The sequence below is a fragment of the Solea solea genome, chromosome 16, assembly GCF_958295425.1.
Source record: "Solea solea chromosome 16, fSolSol10.1, whole genome shotgun sequence".
Taxonomy (NCBI): Eukaryota; Metazoa; Chordata; class Actinopteri; order Pleuronectiformes; family Soleidae; genus Solea; species Solea solea.
In genome coordinates, this window is record NC_081149.1 from 20290840 (window position 1) to 20309629 (window position 18790).

General features: G+C 42.9%; 3 protein-coding genes across 3 annotated transcripts; 1 reads left to right on the forward strand and 2 right to left on the reverse strand.

The window, feature by feature from the left end:
- Positions 1-245: 245 nt before the first annotated feature.
- tmem150b (transmembrane protein 150B) lies at positions 246-3380 on the reverse strand. Its single transcript, XM_058653633.1, has 7 exons — positions 2652-3380; positions 2457-2536; positions 2289-2348; positions 2092-2159; positions 1036-1163; positions 780-957; positions 246-639 (listed from the first exon to the last, which is right to left on the reverse strand). Exons 2-7 carry the CDS (start codon positions 2519-2521, stop codon positions 428-430), a joined length of 711 nt encoding a protein of 236 aa, XP_058509616.1. The 5' UTR covers positions 2522-2536; positions 2652-3380; the 3' UTR covers positions 246-427.
- Positions 3381-3387: 7 nt separating this feature from the next.
- On the reverse strand, positions 3388-10527 carry adsl (adenylosuccinate lyase). The gene is made up of 12 exons (XM_058653632.1): positions 10256-10527; positions 7537-7740; positions 7385-7429; positions 6538-6617; positions 6242-6413; positions 5470-5516; positions 5256-5346; positions 5084-5153; positions 4702-4849; positions 4380-4560; positions 3575-3751; positions 3388-3485 (listed from the first exon to the last, which is right to left on the reverse strand). The coding sequence occupies exons 1-12, from the start codon at positions 10397-10399 to the stop codon at positions 3399-3401; spliced, it is 1446 nt and encodes a 481-aa protein (XP_058509615.1). The 5' UTR covers positions 10400-10527; the 3' UTR covers positions 3388-3398.
- Positions 10528-10816: 289 nt separating this feature from the next.
- si:dkey-110g7.8 (GTPase IMAP family member 8) lies at positions 10817-17855 on the forward strand. Its single transcript, XM_058653631.1, has 6 exons — positions 10817-11801; positions 12392-12944; positions 13877-13974; positions 14111-14242; positions 14907-15497; positions 15644-17855. The coding sequence occupies exons 1-6, from the start codon at positions 11771-11773 to the stop codon at positions 15715-15717; spliced, it is 1479 nt and encodes a 492-aa protein (XP_058509614.1). The 5' UTR covers positions 10817-11770; the 3' UTR covers positions 15718-17855.
- Positions 17856-18790: the final 935 nt, after the last annotated feature.

The following is an 18790-nucleotide window of genomic DNA, read 5'->3' on the forward strand; positions in this document are numbered from 1 at the left end:
ATGCTGAGAAAGGTTAGAGAGAACTTCATGTGTATTAATAGTTTTTCTACATGACTGGGGAACTTGTTCATGCATCTATATAAAAGTTTGAGTAGTGTTCAAACTGTGCAAAGTGAGCGGTGGGTAAACAGTGCCACCATGTGTTAGCACCTAAATACTGCTTCAGTGTCTACTCTTATACGAGCTAAATGACTTGCCAATCAGTTTGGCAACTGGTTTGATGATTGAATGATTTGAGATCAAAATATACACAAATGTTATTTAATATTTCAAAATGGTAGATTCACAAGCAATAAATAGCAATATCAGAATCACTGATATACTGTGTACAATAATTGAATGTTGAATATGAATATTTACTGCAGGGGTATTTTATCTTTATTAGAGGAAATGGCAAGGAGAACCACATGCAGGTGTATGTGTGACATTAACTGAGTGCATAAGCAACATGGCGATTCCTTTCTATGTAGGCAGGGTCACAGTCTTTGGTCAAAGCCTGTTTCTGGACAGTGAGGTGGTGGCAGTCAATGTGTCTGAATTCAGCTGCAAAAAGGCCAAAGAGGCAGAAAAACAACATGACCAGGACCCACTCACACACAGCAGCGCCAGAGCGAAAGCCTATGAAGTGGAGAACAACCACTGAAGGAGAGGGAAGCCGTCAAGGAGCGTAACACCACAGGCGTAACGACACGCGTCAGAATAGCAGCGTACATCCAATCAAGTGAATCAACTACTTTAGTTTTGATTTGACACGTTCACACAAATGAGCGTAAGGATACTAGTGATAACCAGGACGGTACAGAGGATGCAGCAGGTCGCTCTGGCAGGTCCCACCCAACACCGGTCCTGAGACGGCTCAGCGTGATACGTTAGAATCAGCTGGAGCCAGAAGTAGGCCAGGCCCACGAAAAAGGACAAGAACGCTCCCAAAAGATGGACTTCCAGTAAAACCGATGACTACGTGGTGAAGTGGAAATGTTAGCGAGCACTTTGAAAGTGAACGTTATTACACCTATTTTTTTGGTGAGCCGTTACCTGGAAGTTGCCAATTACAGAGATCCCTATAGAGGAGATAAAGCCCAGAACAATGGCGGTAATGTTGACCTTCCCGTGGCCACCACAGTCCCTGACCTGCTGGAAACGGATCACCACAACCCACAGGGCTGAGAACGGCAGACAGACAGAGAGAGAGGGAAGAGCAGAGGTCGTCACACAGGTGTTTAGTTTAGTCTTTTTTTATGTCTATTTGAGTTTGGATTAGTTTAGTTCATGAGGGTCCACATTTACTACATATATAACGCAGGACAATAAATCCACAATGCCATATAAGAGCCCTGGTGCCAGCTGACATAGGCGGGGCTACACCCTGGACAGGTCGCCAGTCCATCACAGGGACAAATGACCATACAACAATAAAATAAAGGAAATTGTCAAAATCATGTGAACAATTTTTAAATATATAAAGAAAAGAAAATGTAATAAACACCTTTAAAAGAAAAGAATGCTGCAAAGTAGAAGGGCTAGTTATTGTCTTGCAAGCACAGCAGCATGTGCGCAACAAACCAGTAAGAGTCACTTAAATAAATAAATAAAAACAAAGGGGAAAAAATCATATTAGCTCATACAGCAGAGCAAAACCACTGCAACACCTGTCTGGTAGTGTATTTATGCTTATCACTGGGATATTGGGATATTTAAGTATTACAACATAAATGGTTTATGTCAGAAAACAAACCACAGACGTAGTCTTAAAACTTCTAGTTTGCTGCCTGAGGCCAACCCAGAAGTAGGAAAATACTGAATACTGAAAATAACTCCTTTTTGAATGGTAGTGCATGGGAAAATTAGTCTCACTTCATTTTCAATGTCAGTAAACATCCCTATGATAAGACTATAGTATCAATCTTTCATTTCAGGTCTTCTTATGTAGAACATGAACACAATTTTGTAAATTCTGATCCCATTTAAAGACAAAAAAAGGTGATGAAGCACAGCACAGCACATACGAGTGGTCACTCGTGTGATTGACAGTTAGTAGCAACATAAGCGTGCTCGTGAAGGCTCACATAACATAAATAAATGTGTTATTACCGAGTACAGAGCAGACGTTGCAGATCTGGGAGAAGAGACAGCTCTGAGGGTTGTACGTGCCACACTCACTGAGAGAAGGAAGAAAATACAACATGTGCTAAATTCTTCATTCACAAACCAGCTTGGTTTTGCTTTCTGCAAACAATTAAAGCTCGTTTGAAGCATTGAGTTCAACTACGTCATTAACTGACACCAACCTGATGTAAGGGATCTTCTCTGTGAGATTGACTGATCCATTTGTTACAGCTACAGCAAACCTAACAGGAAGGAAACAATTGTATCACGACTAAAAGCCTTTTTTTTAGTGTTTATTCAATAAAAAAAATTGTATGGAATTGACATTTTAAGTCACTGTATATACTCACACAGTCCAAATGCCAGCAGTCCCAAAGACAGCGAGGCAGACAGGAAGCAAAGCCCACAGCCACATGTTGCAGAGGAGATGCTGTTCACACACCCACACACAGGGAATGTAAGATTTCATAGAAAACTACAACAAAGCTGCAACGAAATAACATCAGAGGAACAATTTAAGAGTATAAATAGACGTCTGTACTCACTTCATGGACTTGTAATTACATTAGTGTATTGACACGGACACACGCAGAGCTGAATCACGTCCACTCTCTGCCCCAGATCCACTAACAGAGCGATGAGTCAACAAGCACGCAATAAAATTATCTCGGTGGGCGTGTACAGTACCTGGTGTTCAAGGTGAGTAATCAGGGTGAGGAGACAGGTGGGTTAGCAAAGGAAATTACACACACACACACACACACACACAGGGAATAACACTGTGTATAGGATATACATGGTCATTTCTATTTACAGGGGCCAGGCTGGACTTTGACTGTTTATTTTTTCTGAGACAAACCTTTACTTGTACCTCTCTCCCAGTCCCTTCAGCTGGTTTCCTCTCAATAGTTGACCTTTTCCTTTCAGCTAACTTGAAAACAATCACACATACTTTTACACAAGTGGTTAATCTTTGCTTCAACTGCTTAAAATTCAGTGACTGTTACTCAGATGTGTGTGAATAACTGGCAGGTTAATCATAAATGTAAGGTAATAATGGGGGGAGGGGGGGATCATTATTCCTCATTATATATGAGGAATCATTTTCTCAAATCTCTGTAGGAACAAATGATTTTGGGTTCTAGTCGATTAGAACATTACATTATTTACCACCACATTTTCCAATTTGTGTCCAAGAGCAGCCGACATGAATGAAAGCCATGAGAAAGAGAAATTAATTTAGTGATAGTGCTTTAATTGGAGGTGTAACGAAGTCTGTGCCAGTGTTTGTTTCAGAGCTCAAGTTCAATCTTGACGTCCATCTTTGCCTTGTACGGCTCCAGCAGGGGGCGAACTTCTTCTGACACGAACCTGGCCACCTGAAACAAAAAAAAAAGGAAAGGTTTGAGAAAAACTGAAGAAGCTTGCATGTGTGTGGTTGAAAGAAAAGCAACCGTTTGTATTTCACCTGCTGTGGAGCACGGCCAATAAAAGTCTTGGGGTCCAGCACAGCGTCCAGCTGGCCCAGGATCGGGGCGAAGTAGGGGTCTTGCTGAACTCTGGCCAGAAGGTCGTTATCACCGCCTTCCTGTTTGACGACAGCCGCCGCTTCCTGCGACAGAACACGGATCTTCTCATGGCAGTCCTGAGGGTGAGATGCAGGAGAGAGATGGACACGATCAAATAAACCGCTGCCCTTCATTTGTGATATGATGCCTGGTTCTATATTCTATATAGTCTGTTATATCTCATGCCACATGTATATTATCTCTTAATTAATGTCAAAAACTTAAGTCTTTACTTAAATATAAATGTGCAATGTCTGCCACTAGGAGTTCCTCTTCTAGTTGTCTTGTTGTCACATTTGCATTGTATGAGGAGCTTCAGCAGCACAATGCACAGACATTGACAATGAGTAGTCATGGTCCATTAGTGACAAATAAACAGACTAAAACTGAAGAAATAAAAGGCAACACACTGCCTGACTGGTAGCACGAAATATCTCCTTCCTCCCTCTCACGTTTCATCAGACGTTAATGCAGCGGACTTGAAGAAATGCGACCCAAAAAGGTCTTGAACAGAAATGTCTGTGTTCGAAACATTTTTGCTGACGTAAGTACACTTCTTAACAAAATCTTTAGATATTTTAAGGCAGAAATATTAGATATTGTAGCTTTAAAAAGAAAAGCTAACACTGGAAAAGGGGTATAAAGACATCCTGACTTGCTCACTGAGCAGAATCTGTCACGGCACAGCGTTTGTCCTCCTCTCACCTGTCGGTTTCCACCAGCCTTCACCATGGCCATGATGATGTTCTCCGTGGCCATGAAGGGGAGCTCATGACGGATGTGTCTCTCGATGACTTTCGGGTAAACCACCAGACCCTCTGTGATGTTCTGCAGCGTGCTGAGGATGATGTCTGCTGTAAGGAAGGACTCGGGCAGGGAGATCCTCCTGCAGTGAGTTCAATATAAAGGAGAAACAGGAGAACCAAAACAAAGAGGGTTCTGCATGAGTCACTATGTGGAAGCTTAATCAGTAAAAACTTCCCATTTGGTCAATTCTGTGTCTAAATTCATATCAGGCTTTGCAAACCTGTTAGCGCTGTCATCCAGTGTTCTCTCCAGCCACTGCACAGACGCCGTCTGCAGGGGGTCGGCCATCAGTGCCATCAGGTGTCGGGCTAAGCTGCAGCAACGCTCCGCTCGCATGGGGTTCCTCTTGTAGGGCATGGCACTGGAACCTGGGTTGGGGAAGTGATGATGACATCTTATTTTTGCACGAAGTGTATAATGTGTCCACTACAGACAACACAATTCTTTAGTTACTTATTGAAAACATTGAACATTTTAATTTATTCTCATTTTTCTTTATTTGATTTATTTAACACATTTATTGTTTGAAATTGTTTTAACTAAGGCTGGAAATGTAAGCACCTAAGAGTATTAGTATAGTATAAGCTCATGAGGGAACGCACCAATCTGCTCTTTCTCAAAAGGCTCCTCGATTTCCTTCAGGTTAGCAAGCAGGCGGATGTCTGTGCAGATCTGCAGCAAACAAAACGCATCAAATAATGAGTCAGTGCTGTACAAAAGACCCAACTTCCACTAACTCACCACTAGAGGGAGACATGTATCCTGTGAACTTACCTTGTGGACAGTAGCTCCCAAACTGGCCAGGCTGGACAAACAGTCGACGTCAACCTTACGACTGTACGTCTGACCAGTCACCAGATAGGCTCTGAGTAACATGAGAACAATCACATGACAGCATTAACAAAGCAAGCCTCAATAATCGGTTTTATATTCTATATTTTATTATTTCTTAAGCTTTATTATTATCTCCAGTGGAGGCAGAACTTACTTCTTAAAACCTGCCATCTCTGTCACCATCCTGTCAAGCTCTTCCACCTGGTGGACGAGAGCAAGAAACACGTGAGATTTCCAAATTATTCCTTATTTGACTTGTAAATAGTCTACATTTATTTAGCATTTGGATATTTGGATTTGTGCGGACGAAATATTAATAACAAATTTATAGTTTGAGTTTTATTTCAGGTTAGGAATGTGTTACAAAGATATTCTCAAAAGCCTGATACTGTAAGGTATTTCTCCCCAACAGGATTTGTGTCCCCTGCTGCGGGAGCACGTATGCATTCAGCGAGGCGGGTTACGTTGCTATCTGTAAAGTAACCTGGCTCTTAATATTCTGTTTAAAAGCCTCTCGCTAATAATGATTCCTTGCAATGCCAAGATATTGAGAATATATTTGTAACTCATTCCCAACCTAAAATAAAATTCAATCACATTCTGTCCACCTTGAAGCTTCAGCCCTCTTCGCTCGAATTAGTATTTTCTGTGCACGTTTTACCTATTTCATGGGAACAGAATTAGTATTTTGTGGCCACGAATAAACATTTTTTTTACCATGTCATGTCTGGGGCTCCGTACTTAAGTATTAAGTGTTTTCACACATCATTTGCATTCTGCCTGCACAGTCATCAAGGGCACATTGTGTTTGAGTGCTTTGCCCAGGGACACACTAGCACACTGACTGGTTTAAAAGCAACTCTCTTTAACTCCTGAGCCTCCTGCTACCACAACCGGCCACAAATCAAATGGAGGATCATTCATACCTTGTCGTGGTCCCCCTGAAAGAGCTGCAGGAAGCTGGCCTGGGTTCCCGTGGTCCCCTTGACCCCCCTGAAACGTAGATCGTCACGTCCCCTCTGCAGGTTCCGCATGTCCATAGCCAAGTCCTGCAGCCACAGACAAGCTCGCTTTCCCACTGTGGTCAACTGGGCAGGTCTGGAGGAGAGAGAGAGAAAGAGAGAGACATAAAAGATGGAGCATAAACGAAAGTGATGAAGAATCACAAGAAGACCGTAAATATGAATTTCTGTGGTGTGATGACTCTCGGAGAAGTACTCACTGATAGTGTGTGAAGCCAAGCGTGGGGAGGTCGGCGTATTTCTCTGCAAAGTTTGTCAGTCTGTCAATGACTCGGGCCAGCTGTGAAAATCATACAAAGGCTTTTAGCTCTGAACCACTGTCATTACTTGTGCCCAAAAACCCCCCGACATATTTTCTAGTTTGCAACACTTTGTGCAACAAAATTAATTTATTAACTCCCAAGTGTTTCCATGCCTACACTTTGTTCCAGACTTATACGGTCGACTTAAAAAGGAATTCAAAAACTGTTGTTCCGACTGTGACGCCACCGTGACCTTGACCTTTGGCCACTCAAATCTCAAAGGTTAATCTGTGAGAACAAACAAACATTTGTGCCAAATCTGTAGTGATTCTCTGGAGGATTTCTGTAAAAAATGCATTCACGAGCCAAAAATGTCCACTCATCCTTACGTTCGACTCGATGTTTGTACCAGATGTAATATTTATATTTATATATATATATATATATATATATATATATATATATATGTATATGTATATGTATATGTACTGTATCTTTTGATAGAGCACATTTATAAAAGGTCTCAGTGACCTTGACCTTCAAAAATTCTATTCAGTTCATCCTCAAGTCAAAAGGAAGGTTTGGACCAAATGTAGGAAATTCCATCAAAGTGTTTCTCTTGAGATATTGTGTACACCAGAATGGGACAAACAAACAAACAACCTCAAAGCATGAACCATAAAAAGAGATGATTTCAACACTGTTGACTTGTTATTCGACAGCTGAGGCACACAGAAATGAACTCATTCCACAGATGCACCGCTGGACGGGCTTTCCTGTGTCTTAGCAAACAGCTGGGCCTCACCTTAGGCAAGAGAATGTCAAACCCATCACGCAGCATAATCAGATCCTGAGGAAGGAAAAACACAGCAAGGGAGAGCATGAAAAGTACTTTCCAACTACAGAAACAGTAATCGAGTTGACACGAACACAAGCACGTAGATGAATCATAATTACAGTATTGTCTCCAACGTAGCAGGACGTGGCTCCAAGGTGGATGATGGGAGCAGCAGTGGGGCAGCAGTGTGCAAAGGTGTGGACGTGAGCCATGACATCGTGCCTGAGCTTGCGCTCTTCTTCAGCCGCCATGGCAAAGTCAATGTCCTCTGCGTGGCCTTCCATCTCCAGGACCTGAGCGTCTGTGATGGGCAGACCCAGAGTCTGAGGACGAGACGGAGAGAGAACATTTTTTTAATGGTTATGAAGTTAACTCACTGGAATTAATCTTAATTTTAATTCATTAATTTTTTGAAATTTTCATAGTTGATGATGTCATTATTCTGCCTCTGTTTAGACTTCATGAGCAGAAACAATGCAACATTATTTGTATGTTCTGCAACTAACAATATTTTCATAAAATATCAGAAAACCTTAAAAAATGTTGATTGGTGTTTGTCAAACGTGGAAATGATGATGTTCTCAGATGTCTTTTTTTTTCCACAAACCAAAATTATTAACTTTTAATGATTTCTTTGTTATCCAGAGCAAAGAAATGAAGAAAATACTCACATTTAAGAAGCTTAAATAATTGGAAATCTTGTTTTAATCATGAAAAAAAGCTTCAAACCGATTAATCGATTATCAAAATAGTTGTCGATTTAGTAATTGTTTGTTTCAGCTCTAGTATGTTCTGTGAAGCAACTAACAGACCTGACGGAGGGAGCGTTTGAGTGTATACAGTGGTAGCGCAGGGGCGGGTGGGGACAAGCATTTATCCCATAAAACTGGTAAAAGAGTGGGTTTTTGTGAGCAATATAATTCTCTTCTAAAACTTTTCATGGATTAGAGGAAGGACATGTGGTCAGAGGTTACATTAAATGTTTCTCAAAAGACTACGTTCACTCAGCGATGTCGCTTTAATTTGTTTTAAAAGATACAATCTCTTTGTCAGGTGAACAGAGGACACACCAGCTAAGGACAGTTATCCTTTTCTCTTTAAGAGTCCTGACAGGCTGGACTGTCCTCGTGAGAAGACACTCAGTGTCCTGATTAGATTAGAGCTTTCTTTATTAGGCTAAAGCAGTCATGGGATGGGACTGACTGAGAAATAATTCTCAAGTCCCAAATTCGGGAAATGCCACTTCAAGAACTGACGGCAGTTCAACGACCAATGAGGTCAAACCCTGCGGTGTCAAAGTTCAAGACTGCAGGCAGCTAAAGACCAAGGATAGAAAATAGAAAAAGACTGTACAAAGTGTACAAAGCCTAAAATACCCAAATATTGGTAGTTTCCAATTACTGTGACATGCCCAACATGAAGGTATTTCCACACAAAACCAGTGGCAGCCACAGGCAAAACCTCAGCCTGCTGCTAAAGGCAAGAGCAAAAAGAAAAGAACTATGACCAGCCCAGATCAGCATGTGTGCATGTGTGTGTTTAAAAGGTCATGTGAGAGAGGGTCTATGCACACGACGACACCCCAACCCTTAAATAGTGATTCAGTTAGGGAGCTATATGTGAGAGCACTGCTATATTGCACAAATGTATCATTTCCTTTACCCTGATGCTGTTTTACAGCCAAACTTTAAAACCAACACATATTTAACATGTCAGATTGAAAGCTAAATGAAGGAGAGTGACTGAGTTTTGTTGCTGCTGGTCTACTACCTCACTGACCGTACTTAGTCATCATCAGTGGGAAAAGTAGATGTAGAAATCCAGGACAAAATGAATTTTGGCCTTAGTTACCTCAGCTACCAATCTGATGAAAACAACAACAAACTCAATCTATTCATTACTAAATGGTTGACTGATCAGTTGATCATGAGATAACTGATTCTATGAACTAGTCGGATGATTGCAATTAGAGTCGACCGATGGGAGGGGGCGCAATATTTTCTGAAATCAGAGTAGGCGAGGGCAAATAAATGACGCCAACTATTTAGCCAATTTTTTTACCCGTTTTGTTTGTCACTCTATCTGATCAGACATTGACAAATAATACATACATAGACTTAAATAATCAGTTATAAAACAACACAAACTGTCCGTCAATATATATATCTACATTTTGCATCTGCACTGTAATTTAAAATATTGCAATACTGCAAATCATCAAAATGTTAACATTTTTAAATAAACTTTTTGATAATAAAATTACAACGTTTCAGTGACTGTGCGAGAACAAATGTGTAAACTTGCATTAGGTAAAACCCTTAAGATTAAATAATCAGATGATGTAAATGACTAAAAATGAAAATAATCTGTTTCAGTATGAACTGATGCCTTTTTTATGATCATCTAAAAATTTTATAATCATCTAAAAATTTAACTTTTTTTATATTTTCTATGATACCACTTCTGGGCCCTTTTTTGTAAAGTTGCAGGTGTATGACTAACATTTGGATTTAGTGGGATACATGTTGCATTCATTGATGCATTTTTATAAGTTGAAAGTGTAGATGTATTGTTTGTTTTTATATTTAAGTGGATTCAACAACTAGTTTATCCATTCATTTCCAAAGCTTACAGACATGTATCGCAGAGCTGCTGGCTTCTCCACAACACTAATTTTAGAGCAGGGAACATGAGAGGGCTCTGTGAAGGTCGCAGGCTGTATGTACTTCACCAGACTCGTAAAGAAAGCTTAGCACAAACTTTCGTGTGTGAATAAAGAAACAACAGAGACACACACACACAGAGAACCAGGCTATGGGCGCTACAGACGTGTCAAACCTTCTCAGCCTTGGCCAGGTAAATCCACAGCTTCCTCCAAGTCGTGAATTTCTTCCTGTCACTGAAGTTGTAGGCCATTTCCTTGCTGGCGTATCTGGACACCAGCGGGGAGCGGTACTTCATGAACTCGTCGGCGGCCTCCATGTTCGTAGGTTCTAAGTTCGTCTTCTTAGGTTTGCCCGGTACCTTGTCCCGCACATAAACACACGTTCATATACACAGTGTGGCCGCGCCGACTTCCCTCTGAGCGTCACATGGACAAAACAGGCGGAGGGTTTTTACGACACTCCACGTCGACGTACGGTGTGAGGTCTAAATAAAAATGCGTTTCTCTGGTGGTCATTCTTCCTTCCTCACCGTACAGTGAACGTGCCTGCTGCGTTCCTCATAAAGTCGCTGCCACACCAGAGCCTTAAAGCAGCTGCGTGACACAAAAATGCCTCAACGAGCGGTACAAAATGTACCAATGTCGTTGTTTTCCAGCACTTGTTTTATGACACTATTTTACGTGATTTTCTCTAGGTCCGTGAACGTATCACCATACATTAGTGAATATGTTGAACCTGTTCAGGAGCCAAGGATGAGCTCATACATTCAATTCGGGTAGATTTACATAAATCTACAGCCTCGCTTGATGTACCCTTCATTACAGGATAAAGGGAAGCTTCTTTGAATTGAGCTCAACTATCTTAACGCCTCGGTGACCCTGTTTATAGGAGCATTTCTGTGTTTGCATGCTTAATGTGAATATGCAAATGCATTTGTGCAGTATACGTGTCCGCGTATGTTTCTGTGCCTGCGGGCATCATATAAATAGTTGTGTTAGTGCATGATGCAGCAGCTGGGGAATACATCCAGCTGTAAACAGAACAGAGTGCTCCCTCTCTCTCCTGCTCCTCTCTCTCCCCTCCCTCCCTCCCTCTCTGTCTATCCATCTTTCTATCTGTCCTCCTGACTGCAGTCTGCATACAGTGCCACACTACAACTGCTGCTGCTGCTGTGATACAAGCCAGTGGGAGGATCAGCTTCTTCTGTTTTTCCTCAGAAAAAAATGACGAGACGTCTTCCTGAAGCTGCTGCAGCAGAGGTGGACTTGGCTTCCAATCTCCTGCATTGCATAATATTTCCCCTCTTTTCAGACAGATAAGTAAGACAAAAAGAAGGAGCGCTGGACAACAAGGATTCGGGGACCGAAGATACAGAGAAGAGGACAGAAAAGAGCCATAGTAGAGTGAGGGGGTGTGGATGATATCAGATCAGAAACAGAGGAGGAGAGATTGAATGGCAGAGGGGGGTGTGAGACAGATGAAACAGAAGATAGAGTGAGTCACACCGCAGTAGAATGAGTGTTCGAGAGAAATACAGAGCCAAGAACCATTTAAGCTACCACCCTTTTGCACAGCACTCAGGATCCATCGCTTTCTGAAGAGGCAAGAAGAGGAAGCCACCGTGGAGGCGAGAAGGAGAAGAAGAAGGGGGGCTGAGGAGGAGGAAGCCAGAGGTTCTACACACAAGATGGCTGCTGTGTCCTCTGCCTCTGACACTGGTAAGTCGGTCCTGATTCTTTGCCACACAACTTGCCACATGTTCCCCATCATCCCTCACACTGCCTCACAGCATCCAGGCTTAACTTTGACAGCCATGTCATGTTTGCGGCAGAGAGTGAAGAACTGTTGCTCAAGACAACTTCCTGCTTTTAGCCACTCATGAAAAGTGTCAGCAGCAATGAGTAGCTTCCCACTGCATCCGCCTCTCGTGTCATCCTCGTAGAGATCATTGTTGTGTTTGATCAAAGCATTTGTGAGTTTACCTATAAAGGAGGCAGGCTAGGAGTGAGGTTTACTGGCAAAAAAAGAGGACGAGGTCAAGAAGGAAAGAAAGGAGCCGAGATAAGAAGAGGACAAATTACTGAAGTGAAGACAGAAAAGAGGCCAGGAGACTACACGTGTATTTCTATGGAGATAGTGCAGACAAGTCTTCAACTCCAAATCCCTTTGGGGATATAAAACCTAAATAAATAACGATCATTCCCTCTGAGGCCCAAGTGATGTATGCTGCAAATAGAACTGTGGAAAAAAACTACAGTCTACAAACCGCCCTCATAGAGAGCCTTAGTTAAATTTGTCTCTTCAACAGGTGACCCCAGGGGCCGCCACCCCCCTGAACGCAGACTGCTGATCTTGGGGGGCCCACAGTGTGGCAAGACCTCCACCGTCAACACCATCTTGGGGGACGAGGTCTTTGACGCAGGAACAGAGACAACTCACAGCAATGTGGGCCACACAGAGATGTATGGCCGACGTGTCACTGTGGTTGACACCCCTCCATGGACCATCCCAGCTGACCCGGAGGACGACGCAGAAGAAAACAACGACAATGCTGGCGCTGAGTCGGACTCTCCGCCTCGCGCTCCACCAAGCCTGGACAGTGAGGGGCCGTGCATGGGGGCCATTCTGTGCCCGCCTGGTCCCCATGTGATACTGCTGGTGGTCTCTGTCACCCAGCCCTTCACTGACACCCACAGGAGGGCTGCAGACGAGCAACTAGGGGCCCTGGGTGGAGGGACCTGGAGGTACTCCATGGTGCTCTTTACTGGGGTGGACAAGCTACCCAAAGGTGTCTTCATTGAGGAGCACATATCAAACACTGGAGAGGCCCTGCAGTGGTTGGTGGAGAGATGTGGAAGCAGGTAGGATGTCTGTTCTTTACTAAAGCCTGGGGCCGCTTATCTTCATTAGGGTTGAAAGGAGAACTGGAGCTAATGCTAGCCACACTCACATTTACACATGATGGTCAACACACACATGGGAGGAGAACATGCAAACTCCACCCAGAAAGGCCTTCTGGAGAACTGGGATTTGAATCTGTACAACCACAACATTCCCAAAACTACTCCAAATCAGCAGCAGTTCCAGTCCGTAGCCAAGCAGAAAGAGAACTTGGTTTGTGACTTAAGGGGTTGCCAGTTTGAGTTCCCACCACGTTAAGGGCTGGGTAAGGGACCATGAGCAAGGAACCCATTGCTTGTGGTTAATTGGACACTCTAAATGGGCCTTGTGGATGTGGAGTTAAAGATGTGAACATGTGTCATCTGTAGCTGCTCTTCATCTCGACCTGACGATCAAAGCTACATTAGCTTATTTTTATTACTAACAAATCTACGACCAACCATGTCAGGGGTCAGGTTGGATTGTGGGTAATGTAGGCACCAGATATAAACAAGGAAAAAGATTGTCTTGGTAGCCCTAACATACCTAAGAGGATATCGTCCTTTTTAGTTTAATTAAGCTTCCACTAAACGTGAAACCCACATGGTTTGTCCATGCAGGCCCTTGATGAAAATACTTCCAAAAAGGCTATGAAAACCCGACATCTGTTTAATGTAAAGCAATTATACACTTAGGCCAAAATGTTTATGGGTAGGAAATGTGGTCTCTGCCAGTAAACCCTCCTAAATGACCTTTAATCTTCACATATATATTCAGTATACCTTTGAAGCCATTGTTGCTGCTCAGCATGACACAGCATGACACTGTTGATGGTCTTGTGATGAGTAAACTGAAACACACTAACAGAATTGATGCAGTGCTCCTTTAAAACGGTGTTTTGCTACGTGCACAGGTACCATGCCTTTGATAACACTCGCAAAGAGACAGAGGATAACACGCAGGTGCCTGAGTTGATGGAAAAGGTGGAGGAGATGATCACCGACAACCAAGGTTCGTTCGTGACACAGTGAATGATCAGAAATTATGCAGAGGGTTTCAATCTTACAATGATCACATTATTAATGAATTCATCCATTGTGCCTTAGAACTGTGTGGGGAATATTTAATGGTTGCTGTTGTTGCGTAGGCTGGTACTTTGAGGTGAATGAGCTGATTCTACTGGAGGAGGAGCAGGCGAGGAGAGCACTGGAGGAGGAGAGGATGAGGATGGAGGAGCACGCCAGACAGAGGGAGCAGATGATCGGAGGACCTCCCAGAGGTGTGTGTCTGCACTTGTATTTGTTACCACTTTGTCAGTCCTCATCGAGACCAAAACCGGGTCCTAATGAGGCAGAAATCTAATCCAGTCGAATCTCTGAGCATCTGGTTAAGGTTATTTGAATTGTGGTTAGGTTTAGGCTCAGGTTATGGTTAAGGTTAGGGATAATGATTTGTTTACGTGTGTGTGTACTTGTATTTATACCTTTGTGAGGTCCAAAAACCGTACAAACCTATCTATTGTCAATTAAATTCAATTTTATTTGTATAGTGCCACATTAATCCTCCTTTGTGAGGACATTTTGACCTTGTGAGACATTTTGTCTGTGCCCACAACTTTAAAGGCCTTTTTCAGGGTTAAGACCTGGTTTTAGGCTTAGAATTGGGTTTAGGTTAGGGTTAAAGTTAGGCACTTAGTTGTGATGGTTAAGATGAGGGTATGGGGCTAGGGATTGCATTATGTCTATGATGTGTCCTCTCTGAGATATAAAAACATGTATAAAAAGCAAGAGTGTGTGTGTGTGTGTGTGTGTGGCAAGATGAGAGGTGTTCCAGGAAAACTGCTTACTCATTTCTCATTACTGTTGAATCAATAATGTTTTTTTCTACTTCCCTCTCTGTAACATTCCGTTCCTAAATCTCTCCCTTTCTGAATGTGTCTTAAGAGTTAAGGTTGCTGTTGTTGGGTTGGAAGGGTGTTGGAAAGAGCTCAGTGGGGAACTCCATCCTGGGCCGCCGGTACTTTGAGTCGGGCCAGGAGACTGATCTGTGCCTCAGGAGGCAAGCGCTGGTGTCAGGCCGCCGGGTCACCATCGTGGACACCCCAGGGTGGGACTGGTTCTCAGTGAGGCGAACGCCAAAGCGCATCCGCCAGGAGTCCCAGCGGGGAGCTGCCCTGCTACGTCCTGGCCCCCACACACTGCTGCTGGTCCTCCCCGTCGTGTCATCCCTCACGGCCAGAAAGAGGCGAACACTCCTGGCCCACTTAGAGGCTCTGTTTGGTGACGACGCTTGTCTCCACACCATGGTGCTCTTCAGCTGCGGCGATTGGCTGGGTTGCACGCCCATCGAAGAGCACATTCTTCGAGGCGGGCGGGAGCTGCAGAGACTACTTGAATACTGTGGGAACTATTACCACGTCCTGGACAGTAAGACCCCCGGCAAAGACAGGAGTGTGTCAGTCCTCCTGGATAAGATAGAGGAGATGATCAGGGAGAACGGTGACAAGGCCTTCCTCCCCATACAGGTCGAGTGGTGTAAGTCAAACTGTTTTTTATTCTCATGCATATCTTTGCCAGAGCCATTGTTTCGTAGTGATTTCTGTCTTGTGTTGCAGTTGAAATGCGTAAGTGAGAACTGCACAGCGTCCACTTGCCTAATAAATCTGTATTGCTTTTGACAGTGAGTGAGGAGAGCTCTTACTCCTCTGACAACACCGAGCCGGAGGATGACTGTCGAGGATGCCAGCTGCAGTGATACAATCACACTAAAAGGAAAGCGGTCCAGACTCTGTATCAGAGTTGTGAGTCTCCGGAAAAGGCCCAAACATCACCTCATGTAACTCTAACCTCATCTCTTTCCACCTCTGTGAAGTTTGCGGGTGAACAAATATGCTCGGAGCAGGCGTCTCGTCACGAGTTGCTCTTTGTTAGGAAGCAAAAAAAGGAACTGGACTCGCTGGTCACTGAGCAAAGCTCGACCTGGACCGACAGTCACAGTAACAACCTCATCTGAGACTAAACGTTTAGAACACAACAGCCTCGCGGAGAGATGTGCTCATCCCTCCTCATGAGCATGCTCATAGAAATCAACCGCTGCTAAAGAGAAGCTGATTCAGCACTACAGAGAAAAGATTTACTCACCATTGTGACTCTGTGTTCGCACTGCACTGATAACATTTGTATAACAAGGTGAAAAGTGTACGAAGATGGCGATGACCTGGTAGATTTGGGCTCATGTCTGCAGCAAATGAATCACTCTTGTCGAATAGAAGATGAAGAGAATTCACAAAGAGATCCTAATTTATACTAGAATATGTGCCCAGTGTAAAACATTACATTTGGGACGAGGTAAAACGTGAAACGTGATAACTTCCTGATCTCCTCAGAGCCAAATCAAAATATTCCTCGTTAGTAATTGATGAGTTTGGCTCGGGGAGTCTGAAATACGGATTAATGCCAATTGCAGAGCTGCAGATGTGAGTCACATATGAATTAGAATTGAGTTGTTTTTTTTGTCCTGTGAACGTTTGCAGGATCTAAAAGAGACTCAACCTTTGCACTTAGGTTGAAACGGGTTACTTTGACTCTCATGTGCCAAACGCTAAACTGAAGACCGTCAAAAGCAGTAAACATATATATATGTATATATATATATATTTTTACCCCCACCTTTACTGTAGCACTCATGCTCAAAAGGAGCACTAAAATATTGTGGGTCACACTGAGACACTCTGCGCTCTCAGATCCCTGTGGAGTTTGCTTGGGCTGGCTCTGCTTCGCTGTTTGTTGTCATGTATTTATTGACAAGGTTAGATTCAGCAATGTGCCTCAGCATCAAAAGCGTGAGAGTGGGAGTCCGGCCCCCCGCGGCAGGCCAGTATCCTTTACGCTACTTCAAGCTTTCGCATGCCACAGCAACAATATAACCTCATGAACCATTGGAGCTGGCGTAGGGCTTTTAGAACATTCTTTTCTTACATCCCTGACACATCTGTTCCTGTCGGCTGATGTGACATTTTGAAGAAAAAGAAAAAAAAAGAAAAGAAAAGAAGAAAAAGGAATAGAATATACACATTTAATCAGCTCTCGGAGGCATGTTAAGTCACCGCATGCAGATCAACGAGTGCCTATAAAAGTTAAAAGGCAACCTCACGTGTTACTGCTCTGACTCTCGCTTGAGCAGATCTATGTGAATTTATGGTACAACATAACAACCCTCTACCTTTACAACTGCAAAAAAAAAATAAATAAAAAAGAAAAAGTGGGGGGAAAAAAGAGAATTCAAACTTCGGAAGGTACATGTGGTGAAGCGCTGTCAAGAATGGGGACAGTTGCATCTTTCTTTTGTTCGTCAGGCTCTGTGCTCCGGCTAATCTGAAAGATAGAGACGAATGGAGCATGAAAGGTGTCAAATCTTAAATATGCCAAAGCGCGGAGCCAGAACGTACAAAAGAAATGTATAGTTGTTGAAATCCTTATGGTCTGGACTGTGTAGTATGTGATCGATACCACTGCCATGCTGTAAAATTAGATTTTATACAGATGCTGTAGCCTTTAAAAGAAAACCCTGACACTGCTTTCTCTGTGCTTTACTGACTCTGTGCTTCATCTCGTGATGTAGGCTGCTGCAGCACTTGTTAGTGTGGCGATACGCATGACTTCCAGTATTCATTCGGAGTCTTAGTCCCGCTCCATCCGTGAACCTGTTGTATACGCGGTTTGTATTTACAGTATAAAACATTAAGTTACGTCATAGGCTTTAAGCATTTTGCACTGTGTATCACTTTACTGTAGCCAAAGTGGAGTTCATTCTTGTGTGGTCCTCTGTACATGGTGATAGTGTCATCAGTACTTTGCTCATCCCCCAGACAACAATAAAGAAAAATATATGGATTCATCGTTGTGGATGTGTCCTTTTTTTAATGATGTTATTATTATTTTTGCTCTTTTTTTTTTGCTGGCCTGAGATACAATCCTGGAGGACACAAACGATATTGTGCAGATGTGCTTTGCAGACTACTGCAGGGAGGGACGTAGAAGAAGTGCAGTTTTGTCACTAGGTGACACTGTTGCAAGCAAATGTGTCTGAAGGCCACCATGCACTCAGTAAAGCACAGACAGTAAAAACAATGGAAACCTCTGTGTCTTTATCTTCATTACAGCTCTGACAGGTCAGTGTAACAGACTTATTGGGCATCATGATTTCATTTGAAATGCACCATTCCACAGTGCTACGCATAGCATTTAAAATGTATGTATTGTAAGTCGTAGCCGGAAGTACTGTTTTTATTCGACTTGGCTGTTACACCTGGTGATCATGTATACTGTATGTCACTGTATGTCAGCCAATTATAAATGATCTTCTTCCCCTTTTCTCCTTAATACAGTTAAAGCTATACATAATAGATTGTAAATCCACAATAACTACTCATGTTGTCCACGTTTTAAACTGGTTATTGTGTTTTTAAAAAGGAGGCTTTTAATACAACAGCCACAGATATAACACTAAGTGTGTTCTGGAGAAAATGTTTTCCCTCTTACCCACACACCCATAATTTAAATTTGATTGACACTAATCAGCACTCTTTCCTTTCCCCCACACAATAAAACAGTAAACAGGAGGAGGAAAAACACATGAAAAACATTGTTTTCTAGCCCAAATGACATTTTAACTTCACATGACTGTCACTTGATAGAAAAGTCATGCATTGGCAGCACTCTGCTGGTCAGGCGGGATTCATTATCCTCCTCCCTGTGTGTTTCTGTCTGTATGTTTGTCGTTTGTCTGACAGAGGCTCCACTCACACAGACATCTACAGACCTGTTGT

Excerpts from the sequence above, each read along its gene's own strand:
- si:dkey-110g7.8 (XM_058653631.1), top strand. The coding sequence starts at position 11,771 with ATGGCTGCTGTGTCCTCTGCCTCTGACACTG. Across the intron at positions 11,802-12,391 it reads GTCCTCTGCCTCTGACACTG|GTGACCCCAGGGGCCGCCAC; the intron begins GTAAGTCGGTCC and ends TCTCTTCAACAG. Across the intron at positions 14,243-14,906 it reads GATCGGAGGACCTCCCAGAG|AGTTAAGGTTGCTGTTGTTG; the intron begins GTGTGTGTCTGC and ends ATGTGTCTTAAG.
- adsl (XM_058653632.1), bottom strand. The coding sequence starts at position 10,399 with ATGGAGGCCGCCGACGAGTTCATGAAGTACCGCTCCCCGCTGGTGTCC. Across the intron at positions 3,752-4,379 it reads AGGCTGGTGGAAACCGACAG|GACTGCCATGAGAAGATCCG; the intron begins GTGAGAGGAGGA and ends TCTCACCCTCAG. Across the intron at positions 3,486-3,574 it reads TTGGCCGTGCTCCACAGCAG|GTGGCCAGGTTCGTGTCAGA; the intron begins GTGAAATACAAA and ends TTTTTGTTTCAG.
- tmem150b (XM_058653633.1), bottom strand. The coding sequence starts at position 2,521 with ATGTGGCTGTGGGCTTTGCTTCCTGTCTGCCTCGCTGTCTTTGGGACT. Across the intron at positions 958-1,035 it reads CTGTAATTGGCAACTTCCAG|TCATCGGTTTTACTGGAAGT; the intron begins GTAACGGCTCAC and ends TTCACCACGTAG. Across the intron at positions 640-779 it reads TACCGTCCTGGTTATCACTA|TGGTTGTTCTCCACTTCATA; the intron begins GTATCCTTACGC and ends CCTCTCCTTCAG.